At 41.6% G+C, this 19,324-nt stretch overlaps 1 protein-coding gene across 1 annotated transcript; it reads right to left on the bottom strand.

Moving 5' to 3' along the window:
• Positions 1 to 1,990: 1,990 nt before the first annotated feature.
• Positions 1,991 to 11,810, bottom strand: LOC124149810 (serum paraoxonase/arylesterase 1-like). The gene is made up of 10 exons (XM_048382633.1): positions 11,701 to 11,810; positions 9,767 to 9,841; positions 8,975 to 9,045; positions 7,968 to 8,023; positions 7,038 to 7,233; positions 6,324 to 6,453; positions 5,486 to 5,686; positions 4,698 to 4,779; positions 4,283 to 4,417; positions 1,991 to 2,800 (listed from the first exon to the last, which is right to left on the bottom strand). The coding sequence occupies exons 2-10, from the start codon at positions 9,832 to 9,834 to the stop codon at positions 2,630 to 2,632; spliced, it is 1,110 nt and encodes a 369-aa protein (XP_048238590.1). The 5' UTR covers positions 9,835 to 9,841; positions 11,701 to 11,810; the 3' UTR covers positions 1,991 to 2,629.
• Between the last annotated feature and the right edge of the window lie 7,514 nt (positions 11,811 to 19,324).

The raw sequence follows: 19,324 nt of genomic DNA, 5'->3' as shown, positions 1-19,324 counted from the left end.
ATGTATTTAATGTGTTCTTCTTGGTTTTGGAGCGGTCGGGTAGCCTAGTGGTTAAAGCCTTCGCTCGTCACCCGAATTCCCGGGTTCGTTTCCCGACATGGGTAAGAAGTGTGAAGCCCATTTCTGGTGTCCCCCGCCGTGAAATGGCTGGAATATTGCTAAAAGCGGCGTAAAACTATAGTCACTCACTCACTCACTCTTTCTTCTTGGTTTGCCTATAGATATGTTTGTTGGTTGGTTAATACCACACTCCTGCTAAATGACGGCGATCTGTAAATAACCCCAGTGATTGATGTTGTGAGCAACGGCCCACGCCGTGTAAGTACGATGACAAATAATCAACAAATAATCACCGCCTCCATGGTCTAGTGGATAGAGCGTTTCGTATAGCGTCTTCCCGGAGATCCGAAGGTTGTTAGTTCAAGCCCGATGCGCATAATACCAAACCGATGCTTGTTGCTCCGCCTTAAGGGGATAAAACAAGGACGGGTCGGATCAGAGTCAGAGTTGGGTATCCATGCTAAACATGAGTGCAAATTGAACGGGACGTCAAACCCGATTTCAACCTACCTCCGTTGGACGACATTGGCAGCTAATGCTTTCCATATCAGATGCAATAAATGTTTGTTTGGTATTTGTTTGTTTTTTAACGCCACACTTAGTAATATGCCAGCTATATGACGGCGGTCTGTATATAATCGAGTCTGGACCAGACAATCCACTGATAAATATCAAGAGCATAGATCCACGCAATTGGGTAGCACTCACATGCATCAACCAAGTCAGCCATTTGAATAACCCTGAACACAGTGTCCAAAACCTCGATCTATGTAGCGCCTATGTTGATAAATTCCTCCATAAAAACACTTGAGGACAAAATGTATTAAACAAACTTTATCTGTCTGTATGTTTTCACAAAATCTGAAAACTAAGATATTTGAACATGGTATATGTTATATTAGTGATAATGTGCAGTGTATTTAAATTTTAACTACAGTCAAGTCCCGTTAATCCGACATGGTCGGTTGCATATGATTATTGCATTGATTAGTTCACAGCAGCGATCACATATAGTTATAATTATAGGTATGGTGTCTCTGGAAAAAGAGTCCATTTGTGGGTGGTTGCTGCACAATAAATGCGAGCCGCTTTATGCATATAAAAAGGAGTGGGAAATTTTAAGCATTTGGTATGCACGAATATGAAAGTCGATTGACACTGTAAAGTTTAAATAAATGTGTTAGAGTCGATACCTAACCTAAAATGAAGGTACCAACCTTTAAACTCTAAAAACACTATCTCATTAAACAGTAAACCACAATCCATTTTCTCTGAAGAAATGAGTGAGTGAGTTGGGTTTAACGCCGTTTTAAACAGTATTCCTGTTATATCACGGAGTGTCAGCTTAATGTGGGAGGAAAGCCAGAAGTGATGCAGGTCTCAGACGTTTATCACTTCGGTGAAACCCACGAGCACGGGTATGGTGCTGACAAACCTAGAAACATAATCGGGGCGAACCGGGATTCGAACCCACAATCATAGGTTTCTGGCGTGCCCAAGGGACGCAACTCTGCACAGCGAATTGCGGCGCCTTAGACGACTGGGGCACCCGTGCCCCACTGAAGAGGTGAGGTGAGGTGAAATTGGGTTTTACGTCGCGTCCAAGATTATTGCACTTATATAGCGACGTGCATGCACGTGTATGTGTGTGTGTGCCTGCTTGTACTAGTCCGGACTGATGCCGATTTATAGTGCTAGCTCACTGAGATACCATGCCGCAGTTTAACATGAATACCCCACTCAGACACAGTATACTGACTCCGAGCCGACCAGTCCTTGTTTTAGCCCCTTAATGTCGAGCGCCAGACAGGGTAACAACAAGTACCATCTTTTAACGTCTTTTGGTATGACGCGGCCGGGGATCGAACCCCGGACCTTCCGCTCTCCGGGCGGACGCTCTACCACAAGACCACGGAGGCGGCCAGCCCCACTGAAGAAATGATGAGGCGACAATGACACATAAAACTTACAAAGCTGAATGTCGTTGCACCGTGTGGCGCTGAACCAACAGATTCGAACGACGCTTCAATGTCGATTACACATATATTGTTGGTCGATGTGTCAGTATAGACGTGCCCGATACACCTTGAAAAATCGTGGGTATATTTAGAGGTTACTACATGTCAGTTTTTATATTATACCCCATATCAAGCCGAGACCCCCTGTCCGCCTGATGGCCTTGAGGTTTGATATAGGGTATGATATGAAAACTGACGTATAATAACCTTTTCATCATATATCATAACATCAAATTGTAAATGTATGATTTGCATGTGAATGCAATACATTTCCACCTTGTTTGGAAGACATCGTCACGGGAAAGCTAGCCGAGCAGACGACACACTAAGGGACGTAACCCTAATTCCTTACCACCCGGCTGATATCTATCGCCGATTCAAAATGTATTGAAATGCCATATCGGCCCGGCAGTGTGTGTAATACGGGTCTGGTTATTACACTCCTGTGATATGACCGTCTCTATGTTGGCTCTATCGCACATGCAAAATGCCTCATATCATTAATAGATATCTGATAACACATTTTATTAGGTAGAGATTCCCAAGACATTCTACAGAGGTACAGTTACGTCACAATACACAAGTTTGTTAATCAAGGAGCCAATCAGCATCTTCTTTTTGTACACAACTGCAACGGAGGATCCTGACACCAGGTGTCCGTCATCAACAAATAGTTCCGTCACTGCGGACACCGTGCCTTGCTTTAGTTTCACCTGTAGGATCTGAATTTAAATTGAAAATTCAAGTCCATGTCAACGTTTATGTGCAAATTATATGTAAAGTCCAAGCCCAAGTCAAAGTTGTATTTAAAATCCATGTCCATGTCCAGGTCCAAGTTCAAGTTGTATTTAAAATCCATGTCCATGTCCATGTCCATGTCCATGTCCAAGTTGTATTTATAATCCAAGTCCAAGTCCATGTCCAAGTACAAGTCCATGTCTATGTCCAAGTCCAAGTTGTATTTAAAATCCATGTCCATGTCCATGTCCATGTCCATGTCCAAGTTGTATTTATAATCCAAGTCCAAGTCCATGTCCAAGTACAAGTCCATGTCTATGTCCAAGTCCAAGTTGTATTTAAAATCCATGTCCATATCCATGTCTATGTCTATGTCCAATTCCAAGTTGTATTTAAAATCCATGTCCATATCCATGTCTATGTCCAATTCCAAGTTGTATTTAAAATCCATGTCTATATCCATGTCCAAGTTGTATTTATAATCCAAGTCCAAGTCCATGTCCAAGTACAAGTCCATGTCTATGTCCAAGTCAAAGTTGTTTTTAAAATCCATGTCCATGTCCATGTCTATGTCCAAGTCCAAGTTGTATTTATAATCCAAGTACAAGTCCATGTCCATGTCCAAGTTGTGTTTATAATCCAAGTCCAAGTCCATGTCCAAGTACAAATCCATGTCTATGTCCAAGTCCAAGTTGTATTTAAAATCCATGTCCATGTCCATGTCCATGCCTATGTCTATGTCCAAGTCCAAGTTGTATTTAAAATCCATGTCCATATCCATGTCTATGTCCAATTCCAAGTTGTATTTAAAATCCATGTCCATATCCATGTCCAAGTTGTATTTATAATCCAAGTCCAAGTCCATGTCCAAGTACAAGTCCATGTCTATGTCCAAGTCCAAGTTGTATTTAAAATCCATGTCCATGCCCATGTCTATGTCCAAGTCCAAGTTGTATTTATAATCCAAGTACAAGTCCAAGTCCAAGTCCAAGTACAAGTCCAAATCAATGTACAGGTCAAAATTGTTGTATCTGAGAAAAATATTTGTTTTATGATTTTTGTGTTTTGGTACAGGATGGAAAGAAATATACATAGCAACCGACGATGTTCAAATGTTGAACCATCCGCGCATCTTATACTAAACAGCACCCTCAAATATATTGACACATGACGTTTATCGACAGTGTTAATCTGCATTTCCTTTTGCATTCTCTTTCTAAATGTAGACGTAACAGGAACAAAAATATTGTTTTGGGAACCACAACAAAAAAAACATACAATCTTGTCCAGTGGAAAACATGAGTCATAAATATGTTTACTAGGAAATTCCTGAAAAAACTTCTGCCACTATCTGATCACGCTGAAATACGTACCGTTTCAAAACATCAATATAAAGATAGCAATATTTACAAACGACGAGTTTAGCTATCCGACAAACTACGACGTCTGAATGACTTCATTCATACCTGAGACGGCGCTTCTAAAGACGGATCTGTCACGTGTTGTGCCATAAGGTGTCCGATTGGATGGAAGGCTACATACAGATCCCCGGATACTGGGTCCTCCATGATATTGTCAGGAAACGTGTGGAAGGCGTATGACTAGAAAAGAAGAAGTACGTTGCATATTGCTTGATACGAAACATCATTACAACGTTGTCTTCCTGTTTTGTTGTCATTGGAGGCAATTATATGAAAGGCATGATCAACCCTTTTTTTGTCTTAAAAATGAAATAGTCGAATTGTTTCCCTTGGTGTTTGTGTTTCGTAGATAATTTTTTTCTTGCTTTTATCTTAACCGCTGAAGAAGTGATTCCGTTGTTATTCAAGCGAGGTGTTTGGCGAATATATTAAGTAACAATAAAGTCATCTATTTGCATACCTGCTTCAAGTTCAAGGAATTATCGTTCCTTCTCTCGTATATCTTTATTTCATGGCCCATGCTGGTAGCGACAAAGACGTATCTGAAACACAACACTTTGACGGCAGGACAACGGAACCCGCGTGGTTGGCAGAATTGTTTTTCGCCAAGCCGAATGGCACGTCTTTTCAAATTTGGAATGAGAAAATAAAAGATACTGATAAAAAACACTATCCATGCACTGTGGATACAGATTTCCTTACTTCGAATCTCATTAAATCACTGTTTTCAACCAATCAGTTTGTAGCACACAATCAGATTGTAAGGGACACGATTTTGCTCTGAGAGTTCTGGCGCCTGACACCAATGGGATACCGAAACCTTAATTGAACAAATGTTTTGTGTTTGTAAGAAACGTTTTGTAGTACCAGTAAGACTATTCATTTAAAGCAGATAATAAAACAAATATTATTTAAAATATATAACAGACCCGTGAAGATCCGGGGTAGAATAGGTCTTCAAAACTAACGGGATCAGTTGGTCAGGCTCGCTGACTTGGTTGATGCATGTCATCAATCTCAATTGTGTGGATCGATGGTCATGATGTCAATTCATGGATTGTCTGGTCAAGACTCAATTATTTACAGACCGCCGTCACATAGCTGGAATATTGCTGAGTGCGGCGATAAACGACAAACAAACAAACAAACAAACAAACTAAAATATATACCATCTATTTAGATAAAAACACCGCAACGAAATATATTTGGAATTAGAAAAAATCAGCACTGTGTAGAAGATGATCTCACTTTCCATCCCGGGACATCTGTATACCGTTGGCCATGATGATTCCATCTGCTACAGTGCGATATCCTTTGCCATCATAGTAGCCTACGTGGGTCCAAGCCATGAAGGACATCATCTCCAGCATACGCCCAATATAGCTGGACGACGAGAAGAAGTTGCTGTAGTAGAAGCTGTCGTCGCCGGTGGCAATGACGTCGTTCAGTCTGGAAATAAACCATGACAGCGTTGATAAGTAAGTTCCGTTTGGGGAATGTCATTGATTTCATGAACGTTTGGGGGTAAGGGTGGCCCAACCCGTTGTGCCGAATTACGTCCCTTGGGTAAGCCAGAAACCTACGATGTTGTTTCGAATCCCGGTTCGACCCGATTATGTTTCTAGGTTTGTAAGCACTATAGCCGAACCGTGCTCGTGGGTTCACCAAAGAGCTAAACATCTGAGGCCTGCATTACTTCGGACTTTCCCCCATCGGCTGACACGCCTTGATATAACTGGAATACTGTTCAAAGCGGCATTAAAACCTAACTTACACACTCTCTCACTGTTCACAATGGCGTTACACCCCACTCAATCAATAACTCATGAACCGTTTGTTAACATGTTCATATCTCTCAACAGGAAATAGAAGAGTTTTTAATTCGATTGGGGTGTTCATGTTAAACTGCGGCACTATTGGCTATTTCAAATCCCTTAAACGAAGAAAGAAAGGTTGGATAGGATTAATGGTGGACGGCAAGTTACTCCAATATTTTAAACGCGACTGTAACGTATGTCAGAAGAAAGCCAGGTCGTCTTAAATAGAAGATTGCGTACGTCCACTGCAAACTTCGCTTCGCGCTTACTGTTTTATAGTTGGATCTCCGTAGTAGGATTTCAGATGCTGAAGAGAACGCTTGGCCACAGACACCAGGAATTTCTCTATTCTCTCCTCTCCATCTCGCTCGTGATTAGTAGCATACAGGTACAATTTACCTGAAAGCAAAATACTTTACATAAGAAGATATCCATACCTTTGCAGATCATTCTTCACACATTCGAGCAGTCTTTCACCTAACACACATTGTGTGTCATGCATAACACTGTCACATCAAAACTGGACACCTCACCTGCAGGACTGATAACAGCAAGAAGTGTCCCTGAAGAACTGAATACACATTCTAAGTGTCCCTGAAAAACTGATATAACAGATCTAAGTGTCTCTGGAGGACTGATAACACCAATAAGTGTCTCTGAAGGACTGATGACAGCTCTACATGTTCCGTAAAGAAATGATAACAGCTCTCAGAGTCACTGAAAGTCTGATAACAGCTCTGAGTGTCTCTGAAGGACTGGTTACAGCTCAAAATGTTCCATGAAGAAAGGATAACAGCTTTCAGTGTCCCTGAAAGACTGATGACATCTTTAAGTGTCCCCGAAGGACTGATAACAGCTCTTAGTGTCCCCGAAGGACACATGGAAACTTAAAGTGTCTTTGAAGAACTAATAAAACAAGAACCGAAAGCATCACTGATACCCCCGCTACATCCAATACAGCATACTAAACCCTATCAGCCCACCTGCTTTCTTGTCCTCCCACACACTGATACCATGGGGCTGAAACCTGTCCTTGTCGAACTCCTTGGTGGAGGTCAGGTTCATCTCCTGGACGTTCTTCTTGGGGTCGTTCATGTCGAACAGATAGATCGTGCCCTTGCCCTTGTTCTCGGAGTAGAACTTGTCAAAGGCTGCTGAGTTGGCTTTCATCCTAAACCCCTGGAAGCAATCAGCTCGCTTTTATTACGCATCAGCAGAGCTATGCTCGCACATTCCTACTGCCTCCTCATTCCTACGAGGTCAACTTTATTGGATTGAGTTCATTCGCTACTCACTAATTTGCTTCATGAATAGTTATTTAATCAAATCAATTTTATTGTTAATAAAGAATATGTCTTCCTTTGGAAATAATCAAAATTTGTTCCATAATCAAACTGCAATCATAACGACATCTCCTGTTATTGTGGCATATTCTCTTCAAACCCTAATCTTAATACAGTAAACTACGGTTATAACGAACTCAAAGGGACCACAAATTTTAGTTCGTAATAACCGTAGTGCGTTATAAGATTGTATATACAGCATATATACAACAAATGGCCGGGACTAAAAATTAAGTTCGTTATATCGGTCAGTTCGTTATTAGCGTGTTCGTTATAAACGTAGTTTACTGTAACCAGACAATCGTAGGTATTGGGCAACTGTGGGCATGGCGTAATGTTGATGGCTTTGGCGTATATCACATGAATCTTACATCTCCATATCGCGACCACGTTCTGAATTGTTTGTAAAGCAATTCATTTTCAGTTTATTGGTATGAATGTTACAGGGAGTGCTGAAGTTCGCCAAAAGATATCATAATATGTGTTTAAGAAAAGGATAATCCCATAGGCAATATGAAAAGGTCACTTCTTTAAAAGCTTGCTTATAATATATAATTTCCTAATACTCACCGATGAAATGAATACGATACCATTGTCCATCAAGTGCATGTCTTCAGAGCCAATACCTGATAATCATTATAATCATACATAATCAAAATACATTAACATAAATTGAATGATGCAGTGCATGAATCGTTTCCCGTTTCAAGTATTTGCATGTCACACAACCCCTCTAGTGCTTCTTGTTAACGGCGACTATATTAGGTCGGGTGGTCAGGTTCGGTGGCTTTGTTGATTGCAACTCATCGTATCCCGACGGCGTGGGATGTTGCTCATAATATCAACCACTAATTTGTCTGATCCAGACTCGACTATTTACGAGCAGCAGTGATAAAGTACGAATATTGCTGATTGCAAACAAAACAAGCATTACGTAAACGGGGCATTGTCTGCTTCGTAGGATGATGAACTTTGGTATGTACCAAGAATTGCCGAGAGCTAGGCTTAAGGCATCTTCCCGAGGCAAGGGAGTTAACTGATTTTAGTTTAGTCCAGTTTCCACCCTTTCCGAACTAGGCTGGAATTCCTGGGCTCGATCGTAGTGCCAGGTTATTACGAGTTATGTCCCTTCTAAGCCTCTCCTATGGACCAATCACATTCCACCTCTTGTATCACTTGATTTGTTTCAAACAAAATGGCGGCGCCCAGTCAAGACGATGTGATCGATAATCAAGATCCATATTGTGATAAAACGGGTCATACATGGCGAAGTGCATCAAATCTTATGAGCACCTTGTTTCAAAAAACATGAACAGACAAAATATCTGTTGACAACGAGTTGGCGGTGCACATGCTTTACAAATCCTGCAATCGACCGAAATCTGCACGACCATTTACTGACCGGATTTCGATTTCGTTTCGCGAATTTGATTGGACTATGCATAGACTCGTTAGTCCAGCCAAACTCCATAATACCAGCCTAGTTCGGCAAGGGTGGGAACTGGACTTTTATAGTCAGTTAACTCCCTTGCCTCGGGAAGATGGGTTTAAGGAGAGTAAGTACAAAAGCAGCTGACCCATTCCTTGCACCTGGTGGCAGGGGCCGGGGTAGTGGTTGAAGATATGTTTGCTGTAACCCATCTTGAAACTGAAATGATATAAAAAAGACAAAAAGTTATAAAACATATTGCTCAAGTTTTCTTTAGTCTTTTAATGGGACTATTTATTCAGCATTGTCGGTGGGGAGTGATTGTGTGTGGGTTTGGCATTTTTTTGTCAGCTTTATGTGCCAAGAAAACTACGTTTTAACGGGGCCAAGGATCACTTTCTGTGATCTTAGCACTCAGACGGTCACAACTCCCATTCTTTATTATCGACACTAAATTCATGCAAATTGTGTGGTGGTGGGGGCTACAGGTAGAACAGAACAATCGGCATGCTTACCCTTTACGCGAACACCTGGTGTCAACACTGATTTCCAACTGGAAACTGGACTTTTAAAATCAGTTAACTCCCTTGCCTCGGGAAGATGAGTAGCGGACGTCATTCATGGACTTCACCTCTGTACCCAGGTTGGCCATCGGCCCGAGATGTGATTGACTACTAGCCCAAAAGCAATACGAGTATGAAAGCCCTAATCAAAATGTTCTGGAGATGTGTTTGCGATTTGTAGGATAAGTGAGCGCCATGTTAACCACGGGTTTAACTTCATGCCTATGATAATGTTATAAGATAAAACTGCAGCCTTTGATGTCTCAGACACGGAAAGGCAATTCGCATAGGCAGCTTCTAGCGGATCTCGTTGGGAACCCCCAAGCCAACAATAACATGGAGGGAGATTTGATATGGACAGTCTGAGGAATACTTACTAGAACTTGACGGCGTATTGAAGCACCAGCAGCGCCAGTACACTGATCACTATGGTCTTTGCGTACATCTTGAACCTGGACGAAAATACAGTTGTGTTAAACCACGTATACACTGCCATTAATATCGGTGTCCATGTATACGGTTTCGTTAACGGTTTCGCTGGGACATCCATCTCGTTTTCCAAAACGCAAAAAGTTTTCATTTTGGATACAGATACATGTATTTAACATTTGTGTATTTAACATTACATGTATTTAATTCAATTTAGCGCGGTTAAATCTACAGGCAACCAAGCTCTACATTGAAAACACAGTATGTTTACCTCCTAAATGAACAAACAAGGGTATATCGAAACAGCAGTAATCATAACACGATGTTGTTCAGCGAACCTTATGCTATCAATCACTGATTGGTTGATGCATGTTATTGTATCCCATTTGCGTAGATTGATGCTTATGATATCAATCACTGGATTGTCTGGTCCAGACACGATTATTTACAGACCGCCGTCATATAACAGGAATATTGCTGAGTGTGGCCGTAAATCATTTTTGTTTCACACAATAGTTTTTTTTCGTTTTTTTTAGATTATTTTACATGCTCCGTTGATAAAAGTGAGTCCGGCGTTAAACATTTTTGTTGCATACAATAATATTATTTGTTATGTATATGATATTCAATTTATATTCCTTCGATCTAACACAACACATCGTCCAAATTAAATCCAGCATAAAGTAAGTCACCGTTATGCTTATAGTATGACATTATTAACAATATTTTCACTTGACAAAAACATTCAAATAAGGAAAGTATAAACTATAAAATAAATATTTATATACAAGTTAGTTTACGTGAAAGCTGACGCGCATTAATGAGTATGAAACACTCTCGGGTATGAGTAACTGACATTCATGCACAGACGTGGATTATGTTGTTACGTGCTCTGCGCGCATACACCAACTGACTCCACATTCTGAATTCCGAGTTACGCGTTAAAATTCGTTAAATCCATGTTCACACGCGCCCGTGCTGTCAGTGGTAAATACAGTTTAAAAAGTACTGAACAGAACAAAGCTACTGCCAGTTTTAAAAAGCCACATGAGGAAGCAAGTCCGCCTACAGATGCGAAAGAGGTGTAGGGGTGAAGGGGTTGGATTGGGTTGGGTGTGGGGGTGTGGGTAGATTGTAGCGAGGAGGGATTTTGAGATCACTGAGGGTTTGGTAGATACTAATCTAACTTCTAGCCTCTGAAATGATACAATTTACAGTAAAAACTGTTGTCCAATACTAGTTATAAAATATAATTAAAGGGAGCAATGAGACTTTCTTCATTTTCAGATACTGCAGTAATCTGGACTTGACAAATATTTTAGACTTGTATGGGCTATATGACAGACTAGGTAGATACGTTAATGCTTTGTGGACAATGATTTAGTTTTTTGAGTGATGTAACAATATTTGATTGCGGTGGTTACAATATCATTGACATGGCTTCTTTCGGGGAACAGTTACATACGATGAAGTATAACATGTCAAAACATCCTTGATATCAATTGATGCATGTTCATGGTATTCTTAAGAGACTACTTGTGTCTTTCCAGAATGTGACTGACTTTTTTTATAAGTCTTGCACTGTCAACAGTACATCAGCGGGTTTAACATGTTGATGGTGTTTATGATGATTGTTTGGTTTCCTCGAGTAGATGGACACGAAATAGAGACGTGGAGCTCCGTCTCGAACTGCATGATAAACAAGCAAACCCACCGACCCCAAACATTAAATGGCTTGTCCATAGTGCCTGTCTCCCAAAAAACACACACTAACACTAACACTAACACTAACACATGCACATACACACACTCGTGCGCACACACATAGACACACAGACGCACACACACCTCCCTAACTACTACAAGTACTTGAAGCACCTACCAGTGGGAGAAGGGTCCTCCTTGCTATAAATCAAAGAGACAAATGTGTTTTTCTTTATATAGCCCTACAAACAGCAAATCACCAAGAGACATCAAGTCCCTTATTCTGACTCGACAAAAAAAACAACACTTTGGAAACACCCCGTGACATAGCGTTAACAGACTAACCCACGCTACAGGTTACAAACACGACCCTTTCATTGGTGTTATCTACGGTATGGGTAGTGGCGCAGTAAACACAACCCTCTCCTCTATTTGTCGACCACGCATAGTCCCGTGCTGAACTAGGTCCATGACACTCTATTGCTTGCAGTAAGAGACGATGGACAGACAGGATCGGGTGGTCGGGCTACCCTGATGACGTGAATCGTTGCTCATAGCTTCAGCCACTGGTTTAATTGATCCACATTGGAGGACCCCTCCCCCTTTTGAAATCTTAATGTAGTATGTTTATAAAAATGACTGAGAGGATTTAGATATTTTGGACCCCTTCCTTTTAAAAATGCTTGATCCACTCTTGATCCAGATTCAGTTATTGACTATTGCGAGTTTGACGTTAAATATTCACTTATTCACATTTACATGGTTGGTTTGTGATGACTGACCCTGCCTCCATGCCATCCAGATCTGCACTACTACACTTAATCCTATCCCCACCCTGCTCAGGTACCCCACCCCAAAACGAGAGTACAAGCCTTTGTTTCAAACGCTCGAATTTCGAATGATCATGCGCAATCAGTGAGGAAAACATGGAGCTTCACGTCGCGTTGAAGATCATGGCACTTATATACATCGATGCGGGCGTGTGTGTGCCTGCGTGCTGGACCGAACTAGTTGGTTTTATAGTGGTAGCCCACTGATATACCATACGGTAGTTTAACATGAATACCCTACACATTATGTCGTCTCCGAGGTACTTATCCTTGTTTCATTCCTTAAAGGGGAAGTGTACACGCAAAAATCACTTTCTTTCTTTTTCTAAACAAAACGCAATTTTAGAATTAATTAGTATCTGTGTTTGAAAATATACACTCATTTCTTTCACAGTGAAAGTAGGAAGCTCACAATAGTGTGAAAATGATATGCCGATATGAGGCCTTCGTTTTTCGAGCTAAACAGGCCTGAGTTATCCCCCTTAGATTATGACGTAATTGGTGCCAATTCAACTGGATCCCTGTCTATTCTCAACGCAAAAGATATCAAGTACCAGTTTTCGGTAAAACAACATGGCCTACGACACACTCCGGCGCAGTGGTGACTCAGCATAACACTATGCTGGCTGGCATCTGAGACGCTAGAATCACACAGCTGTACCTACACCACGTGAAGCGGCTCTAACATAGCATGATGACGTCATAATGTTTATCAATTGGCACCAATGACGTCATATTGCAAGGGGCATAAGCCATGGTGTTTTTGTTGTGGAAAGAGAACACTTGGTAAATGTGAAAAATATAAATCGTTTTAATGCGAAAAATATGTTAATTAATTGTGATATTTTTATATTTTTGTCTATGACACTTCTATGTTAACACTTTTAATGTGGAAAAAGTACAAGAAAAATAGGTTCATTTCCGTGTGAACTTGCCCTTTAATGCAGTGCGCCAGGCAGGGTAAGCTTCTTTTGGTATGACGCGGCCGGGGCATTTTGGCATCGAACCACCGATCTTCCTAGACAACGGAAACGTCCCACGCACTGTCGGTTTATACTAATATTTGCAAACCACACGAAGTCACATGGATGACAAATCAAATTTGGCATCAACGTTTACCCAAATATCAGCACGTCATGTTTTCGATAACCTGTATATCTCCTATTCCCGGTATAGTCTGCGACCTGTCCTCGTGGTAGTCCGAGTCATTCCGATTCACTTCTGTATAAACAGGAATTATCTTGCTTTTGAAAGGGTGGGGTTGACCGAGTTTGCCCTAAGCAAACAAAGAGCAGCCATACACTCCATGTACTTCCTACGCAGGCAAAGAGGGGATTCCGTTTTAGAATGGGTCCCCAACAATGTATGCTGTGCTAGTGGAGGCCTCCTGCATGTACACATGGGCCTCACTTGTGTCATCTTCCCGAGGCAAGGGAGTTAACTGACTGTAAATGTCCAGTTTCCACCCTTGCCGAACTAGGGTGGAGTTTAAAAGTTATATTTTGGCTGGACTAACGAGTCTATGCATAGTCCAATCAAAATCGGTTAACGAAATCGACATCCGGTTCCGAAAATTTGTACCGCCAAATTAGCGTCAACATATATATTCCAAATATGTTCATGTTTTTAATCAAGGTGCGCATGTGATTTGATGCACTTCGCAAATAAGACCCGTTTTATTACAATAAAGATCGTGATTTTGCAAGCGATGAGAGGTGGAATCTGATTGGCCAATAGGAGGGACGTAGAAGGGACATAATGATAATAGACACTGGTGGCGCTTCGGTCGACCGCCGGCTGGAGTTATTGCCCTTATCAAAGGGAAGCTACTCCAGACGATGAAGCATTTAAGCTGGTTCCTGCTGTCACTCGTCCCGGCGTTTAATCGGGCTGACGCCGGAATCCAGCGAATGGTTGAAGCACTGCATGGTATTGATGTTGAAGACGACGAGGCGCCTTGTGGCTCAGAAGAGACCACTCAGACCGCGCAGATCGTGGCGAAGAAAACCAACACATGTGCATGTTTTTACCTTATACCGAAGCAGGATAATGTACAAGTGCAAGCCATGAGAGAGATGGGTCAGTCGGGACATCAAAACCCATTGCAGGAATGGAAAGCGGAAGGGTCCTTTTCTTCCTGAGGGACGGCAGTCTGTCTTAGATTTAACAGTGATTTTTGAAACCCACTGTAAGCTTATACATAATTGTGCATTGTGCTGTGAACCCTCTCATAGAGCGGCAAAACACAGGTCACCTTTGGGACAAAGTAAAATTTGCCAGCAAAAAATAGTCCCAGTCAAAGGTCATAGAAGGACACAAGAGTAGTCCCCTGACCCTCCATGCATGGACAAATACTGTGATAGAGTATCTTTTACATGGCGTTATGTAGATAGCTTCTCTAAGATGTGAGGACACTAGTTAGAAAAAACATCGTTCTACATGCGAGTGTCGGGACAAGGTGGAAAAGCAATTGTGGGCGGAGATCCAGCACGGCGATTATGTGTTAAGAAACCAACTGTTGTTTCAGCCTCAGGGGCTGTGTCGAAAGACGATGAAAGCATTAATTTTGCTTAATACTCGATGCTAGTTTAGTTTCTGTTGGCGATTTGAATTCAGATGTTTGTGATAAATATTGCTCTTACAGGAATCTCGACGCCGCCTGTGAGAGAAATAAGCTAGCATCTTACTTATCGAGGGACCCCTGAAGATCCGGGTAGAGAATAGGTTTTCAGTAACCAATGCATGCTGTAAGAGGCGGCTGTGCTTGTGGTGAGAGGCGATTGACGTGTATGGGTGGTCCGGCTCGTCGACTTGGTTGATGCATGTCATCGTATTCCATTTGCGTAGATCGATGCTCATGATCTCAGTTACTGGATTGTCTGGTCAAGACTCAATTATTTACACACCGCCGTCATACAGCTGGAATATTGATAAGTGCAGCGTTAAACAACAAACGAACAAACTAAGCGAACGTGGAATTGAAAAATGCCTACAGATTAATAAACATTAAGAATGAAAACTATAATTTGAATGGCCTTGCCTGGAAGTTTAAGGGTGACGATCAATTAACGTATCTCTATGACAAGAAACTACCCTTCGGTTGTGCAAAAGCGCCACAGATTGCCAAGTGCTGCAGTCCGTAGCATTATGCATTCGTGATATGGAATAACTGTGATTTCCTACCTTGATCATTTCCTTGTGACAGAGGAGAGATTATGAGATGTGTTTACAAGGATTGAATTTGTTATTAGATGTTCTTCTATATAAGTTGGGAAAAGGTTGAGGGACCTCGTCAGAAAGCTTGGGGGTAATGGTTATTATGTTTGGGGGTAATGGTTATTCTGTTTGGGGGTAATGGTTGTTCTGTTTGGGGGTAATGGTTATTCTGTTTGGGGTAATGGTTATTCTGTTTGGGGGTAATGGTTATTCTGTTTGGGGGTAATGGTTATTCTGTTTGGGGTAATGGTTATTCTGTTTGGGGGTAATGGTTATTCTGTTTGGGAGTAATGGTTATTCTGTTTGGGGTTATGGTTATTTTGTTTGGGGTTATGGTTATTCTGTTTGGGGGTAATGGTTATTCTGTTTGGGGGTAATATGGTTATTCTGTTTGGGGTAATGGTTATTCTGTTTGGGGGTAATGGTCATTCTGTTTGGGGTAATGGTTAGTCTGTTTGGGGGTAATGGTTATTCTGTTTGGGGTAATGGTTATTCTGTTTGGGGGTAATGGTTATTCTGTTTGGGGGTAATGGTTATTCTGTTTGGGGTAATGGTTATTCTGTTTGGGGTAATGGTTATTCTGTTTGGGGGTAATGGTTATTCTGTTTGGGGGTAATGGTTATTCTGTTTGGGGTAATGGTTATTCTGTTTGGGGGTAATGGTCATTCTGTTTGGGGTAATGGTTATTCTGTTTGGGGGTAATGGTTATTCTGTTTGGGGTAATGGTTATTCTGTTTGGGGTAATGGTTATACTGTTTGGGGGTAATGGTTATTCTGTTTGGGGTAATGGTTATTCTGTTTGGGGATAATGGTTATTCTGTTTGGGGGTAATGGTTATTCTGTTTGGGGGTAATGGTTATTCTGTTTGCAACACCTTCTCTTTGCGGCTGGGAAAATTTCTTCCGAGTAACGGTTTCTATTTTTTTCAGCAGCCCACTAAATAAAGTAAACAGTCCCCTCGTCCCAGAGGAATGATACCCAGACCGTCCTTTTAGAAGGTCTTCGCAATTTACTTCTCCAATGTTGCCTGTACATTTGCAAAAGGCCTGTTAAGCCCTTGACTTCAGGTATCTTAGACTTTTATTTTGTCAATAAAAAGCTATGTATTTATTGCGTTTATTTATTTATTTTCTTAGTGTGTGTGTGTGTGTGTGTGTGTGTGTGTGTGTGTGTGTGTGTGTGTGTGTGTGTGTGTGTGTGTGTGTGTGTGTGTGTGTGTGTGTGTGTGCATTTACATCAACAGGAATGAACACCTGGTTAATCAAAGCAGAAACGTTTACTTTCGGCAATAGGAGCAACATATATTATATGCTTTGTTTCTCGGATCAGCTTAAAGTATCATAAAGGGATAAAAAGTTTGTAATGTTCTTGAAAGAACTAAATAAACAAAATACAGCCAAAACAGTATCTTCTTTGTGCTGACTTAAAACTGTTGTCATGAATGTTTGTGTTATTAGAGTGAATAACGGGGCGTGTATTAAACATTATTATACCATGAACCCCTGTCATTTCAGCTCTGTGAATGAAATGACCAGGTTTGTTTCACCAGACAGTCATTGAACATGGAGAGCCAACCCGCTCAAACTTTGCACGGTCCACGGTAAGGCTTCCTGGTTACTTGCATGTGCGAATAAACGTTACAACCACGTTTTTCATTGATCGGGTACAACCAAGGAAAATGCTTCCGAAAGTGTACATAACAGAAATGAAGAAAATCGCGCAACAGACATGATTGAAGCTGGACAATCACAGAATGTTATTGCCAGATACTTTGGTAATCTGAAAGCGTCAAACCGCGACTGATGGAACGATATCGGCTCAATTAGGGTGGGTAGGGGAATGCCTAGAGTGAGTGAGTATGGTTTTACGCCGCTTTTAGCAATATTCCAGCAATATCACAGCGTGGGACACCAGAAATGGGCTTCACACATTGTACCCATGTCGAGTCTTCGGCGTGACGAGCGAACGCTTTAATCACAAGGCTACCCGACCGCCCCGGGAATGCCTAGAAAGACTACTCTTGGGCAGGATCGATATGCACGCACCGCAGCCTTGATGAACATATTCATTCCTGCACCAGAACTGTGGGACAACTTCAGGGTTGCCAAAGGAACCCGACTTAGGACGTCAACAATACGAAACAGGTTGGAAACGTCTGGTCTGAAATCAAGACGTACTTTCAGAGGAATGCGTCTGACTGTGGCACATGAGCGCCTCAGAAGACAATGCTGTGTACAGCTGCACAGGATGCACGTGCAGTAACACATTGCACGTCCATAGGCCCCCATCAATGACGTCATATCGCATGGCACGTGCATGAGCTTTTGAATGTCTCCAATAATTGCTATGTTCAAACCTATATTTCATATATGGACGGTGTGCCCTTATATCTATATTTTCTCCGTGCACAGTTTCTTAATGTGGCTAGTATAGTTCTGAAACAAACAAAATGTGACACACTCTCATTAACCTTTATTCTAACTGAAAATGGAGGTATTCATAAAGCAGTTTAAAGATAGACTTCAGTGGAAGTGATCATTCAGAATATTTGAGCACTAGTGACTCACCTTGAAAAGGGAACATCGAGTTAAGGGCTTTTCTTAGCATAGCTAGATGACTGGGCCAGTACTCATTCGTCTGAAGACGGCCTGTAGTGTTAATGACCACATCTCCCCCAGGGAGGAATAACCCCGCCCCCTCCTCCACTCGATAAGTGTTCGAAAATTGAGCATGAAAGTCAAGGGGTCCTTGTCAAAACCCTAACATTTAACATTAGCGATTGAGGGGGTCCCTAGATTGAAGTACTGATGGAGCAAACCTCCTTGAGATTCGCGCTTTCCCCCAACCTCACACCACCCACACAATACTGTCCAAATAACATGGGGTTTCAATACGTTTATCAACGGTTAATATATTCAATCAAGACTGTAATGCCCAATTGCAGCACACATTGCTGTGATGCAAGTACATGTAGTTGCTGTCCCAAACAATGCTTGCAGGACGTACGATGAAACATGTAACTCCCAGGACTCAGAATGTCGGCGCAAGAGCCCTTTCAAGGTGACCATTGTTGTTGATTTATCTCTGCGAGCCAGTTCCCGCGAGAGGATTCAACGAGATTGTAGGAGCGCCTCGGTGTAACACCTCGACAAGTGACAAGTGTTTGCGAGCCATCGGTGCTACTCAAAGCATGACTATTAGCTCATAATTCTTTACATGTATGTAAGATATAGTTTGCATGATGATGTTATGAATGAAGGTGACTGACATAAATTGTGAAAGTGTCACCCTATAGTGTTGACCTACAGCATCACTGGTGTTGTCCTACAGTGTCACCATAGCAATGTCCAACAGTGATGTACTACAGTATCAGATTACCATGATGTCCTACAATTATGTTGTTAGCTTACTGTGACTTCCTACAATGTTGCCATACACTGTTAACTTAATGTAATGATCTTCAGCATTACCACATAGTTGTATCCCCTAGTGTTGCCTTACAGTGATTCAGTCGCATGATAATCTACCGTGTTACACCTAGTACTGCCCTACAGTGAAATACAACAGTGGTTGTTACCTCCAGGTGTGGACTCTTTCTTGGGACCATGTTACTCTTAATTACCATGACGTTTGCCATAACCAAAATTACCCTTACATTTATGTACAGGATCCTGTGGGGATAACAGAAATCTGAAATGCTTCTGTGTGGCAAAGAAATTGGTTCAGGTGGTCGACACAGGGACTTACTGATTATGT

Source organism: Haliotis rufescens, unplaced genomic scaffold (genome assembly GCF_023055435.1).
Source record: "Haliotis rufescens isolate VD_foot unplaced genomic scaffold, xgHalRufe1.0.p SCAF_4, whole genome shotgun sequence".
Classification (NCBI taxonomy): Eukaryota; Metazoa; Mollusca; class Gastropoda; order Lepetellida; family Haliotidae; genus Haliotis; species Haliotis rufescens.
The sequence above is the reverse complement of the archived record's forward strand: the minus strand, read 5'-3'. Positions and strand labels throughout refer to the sequence as shown.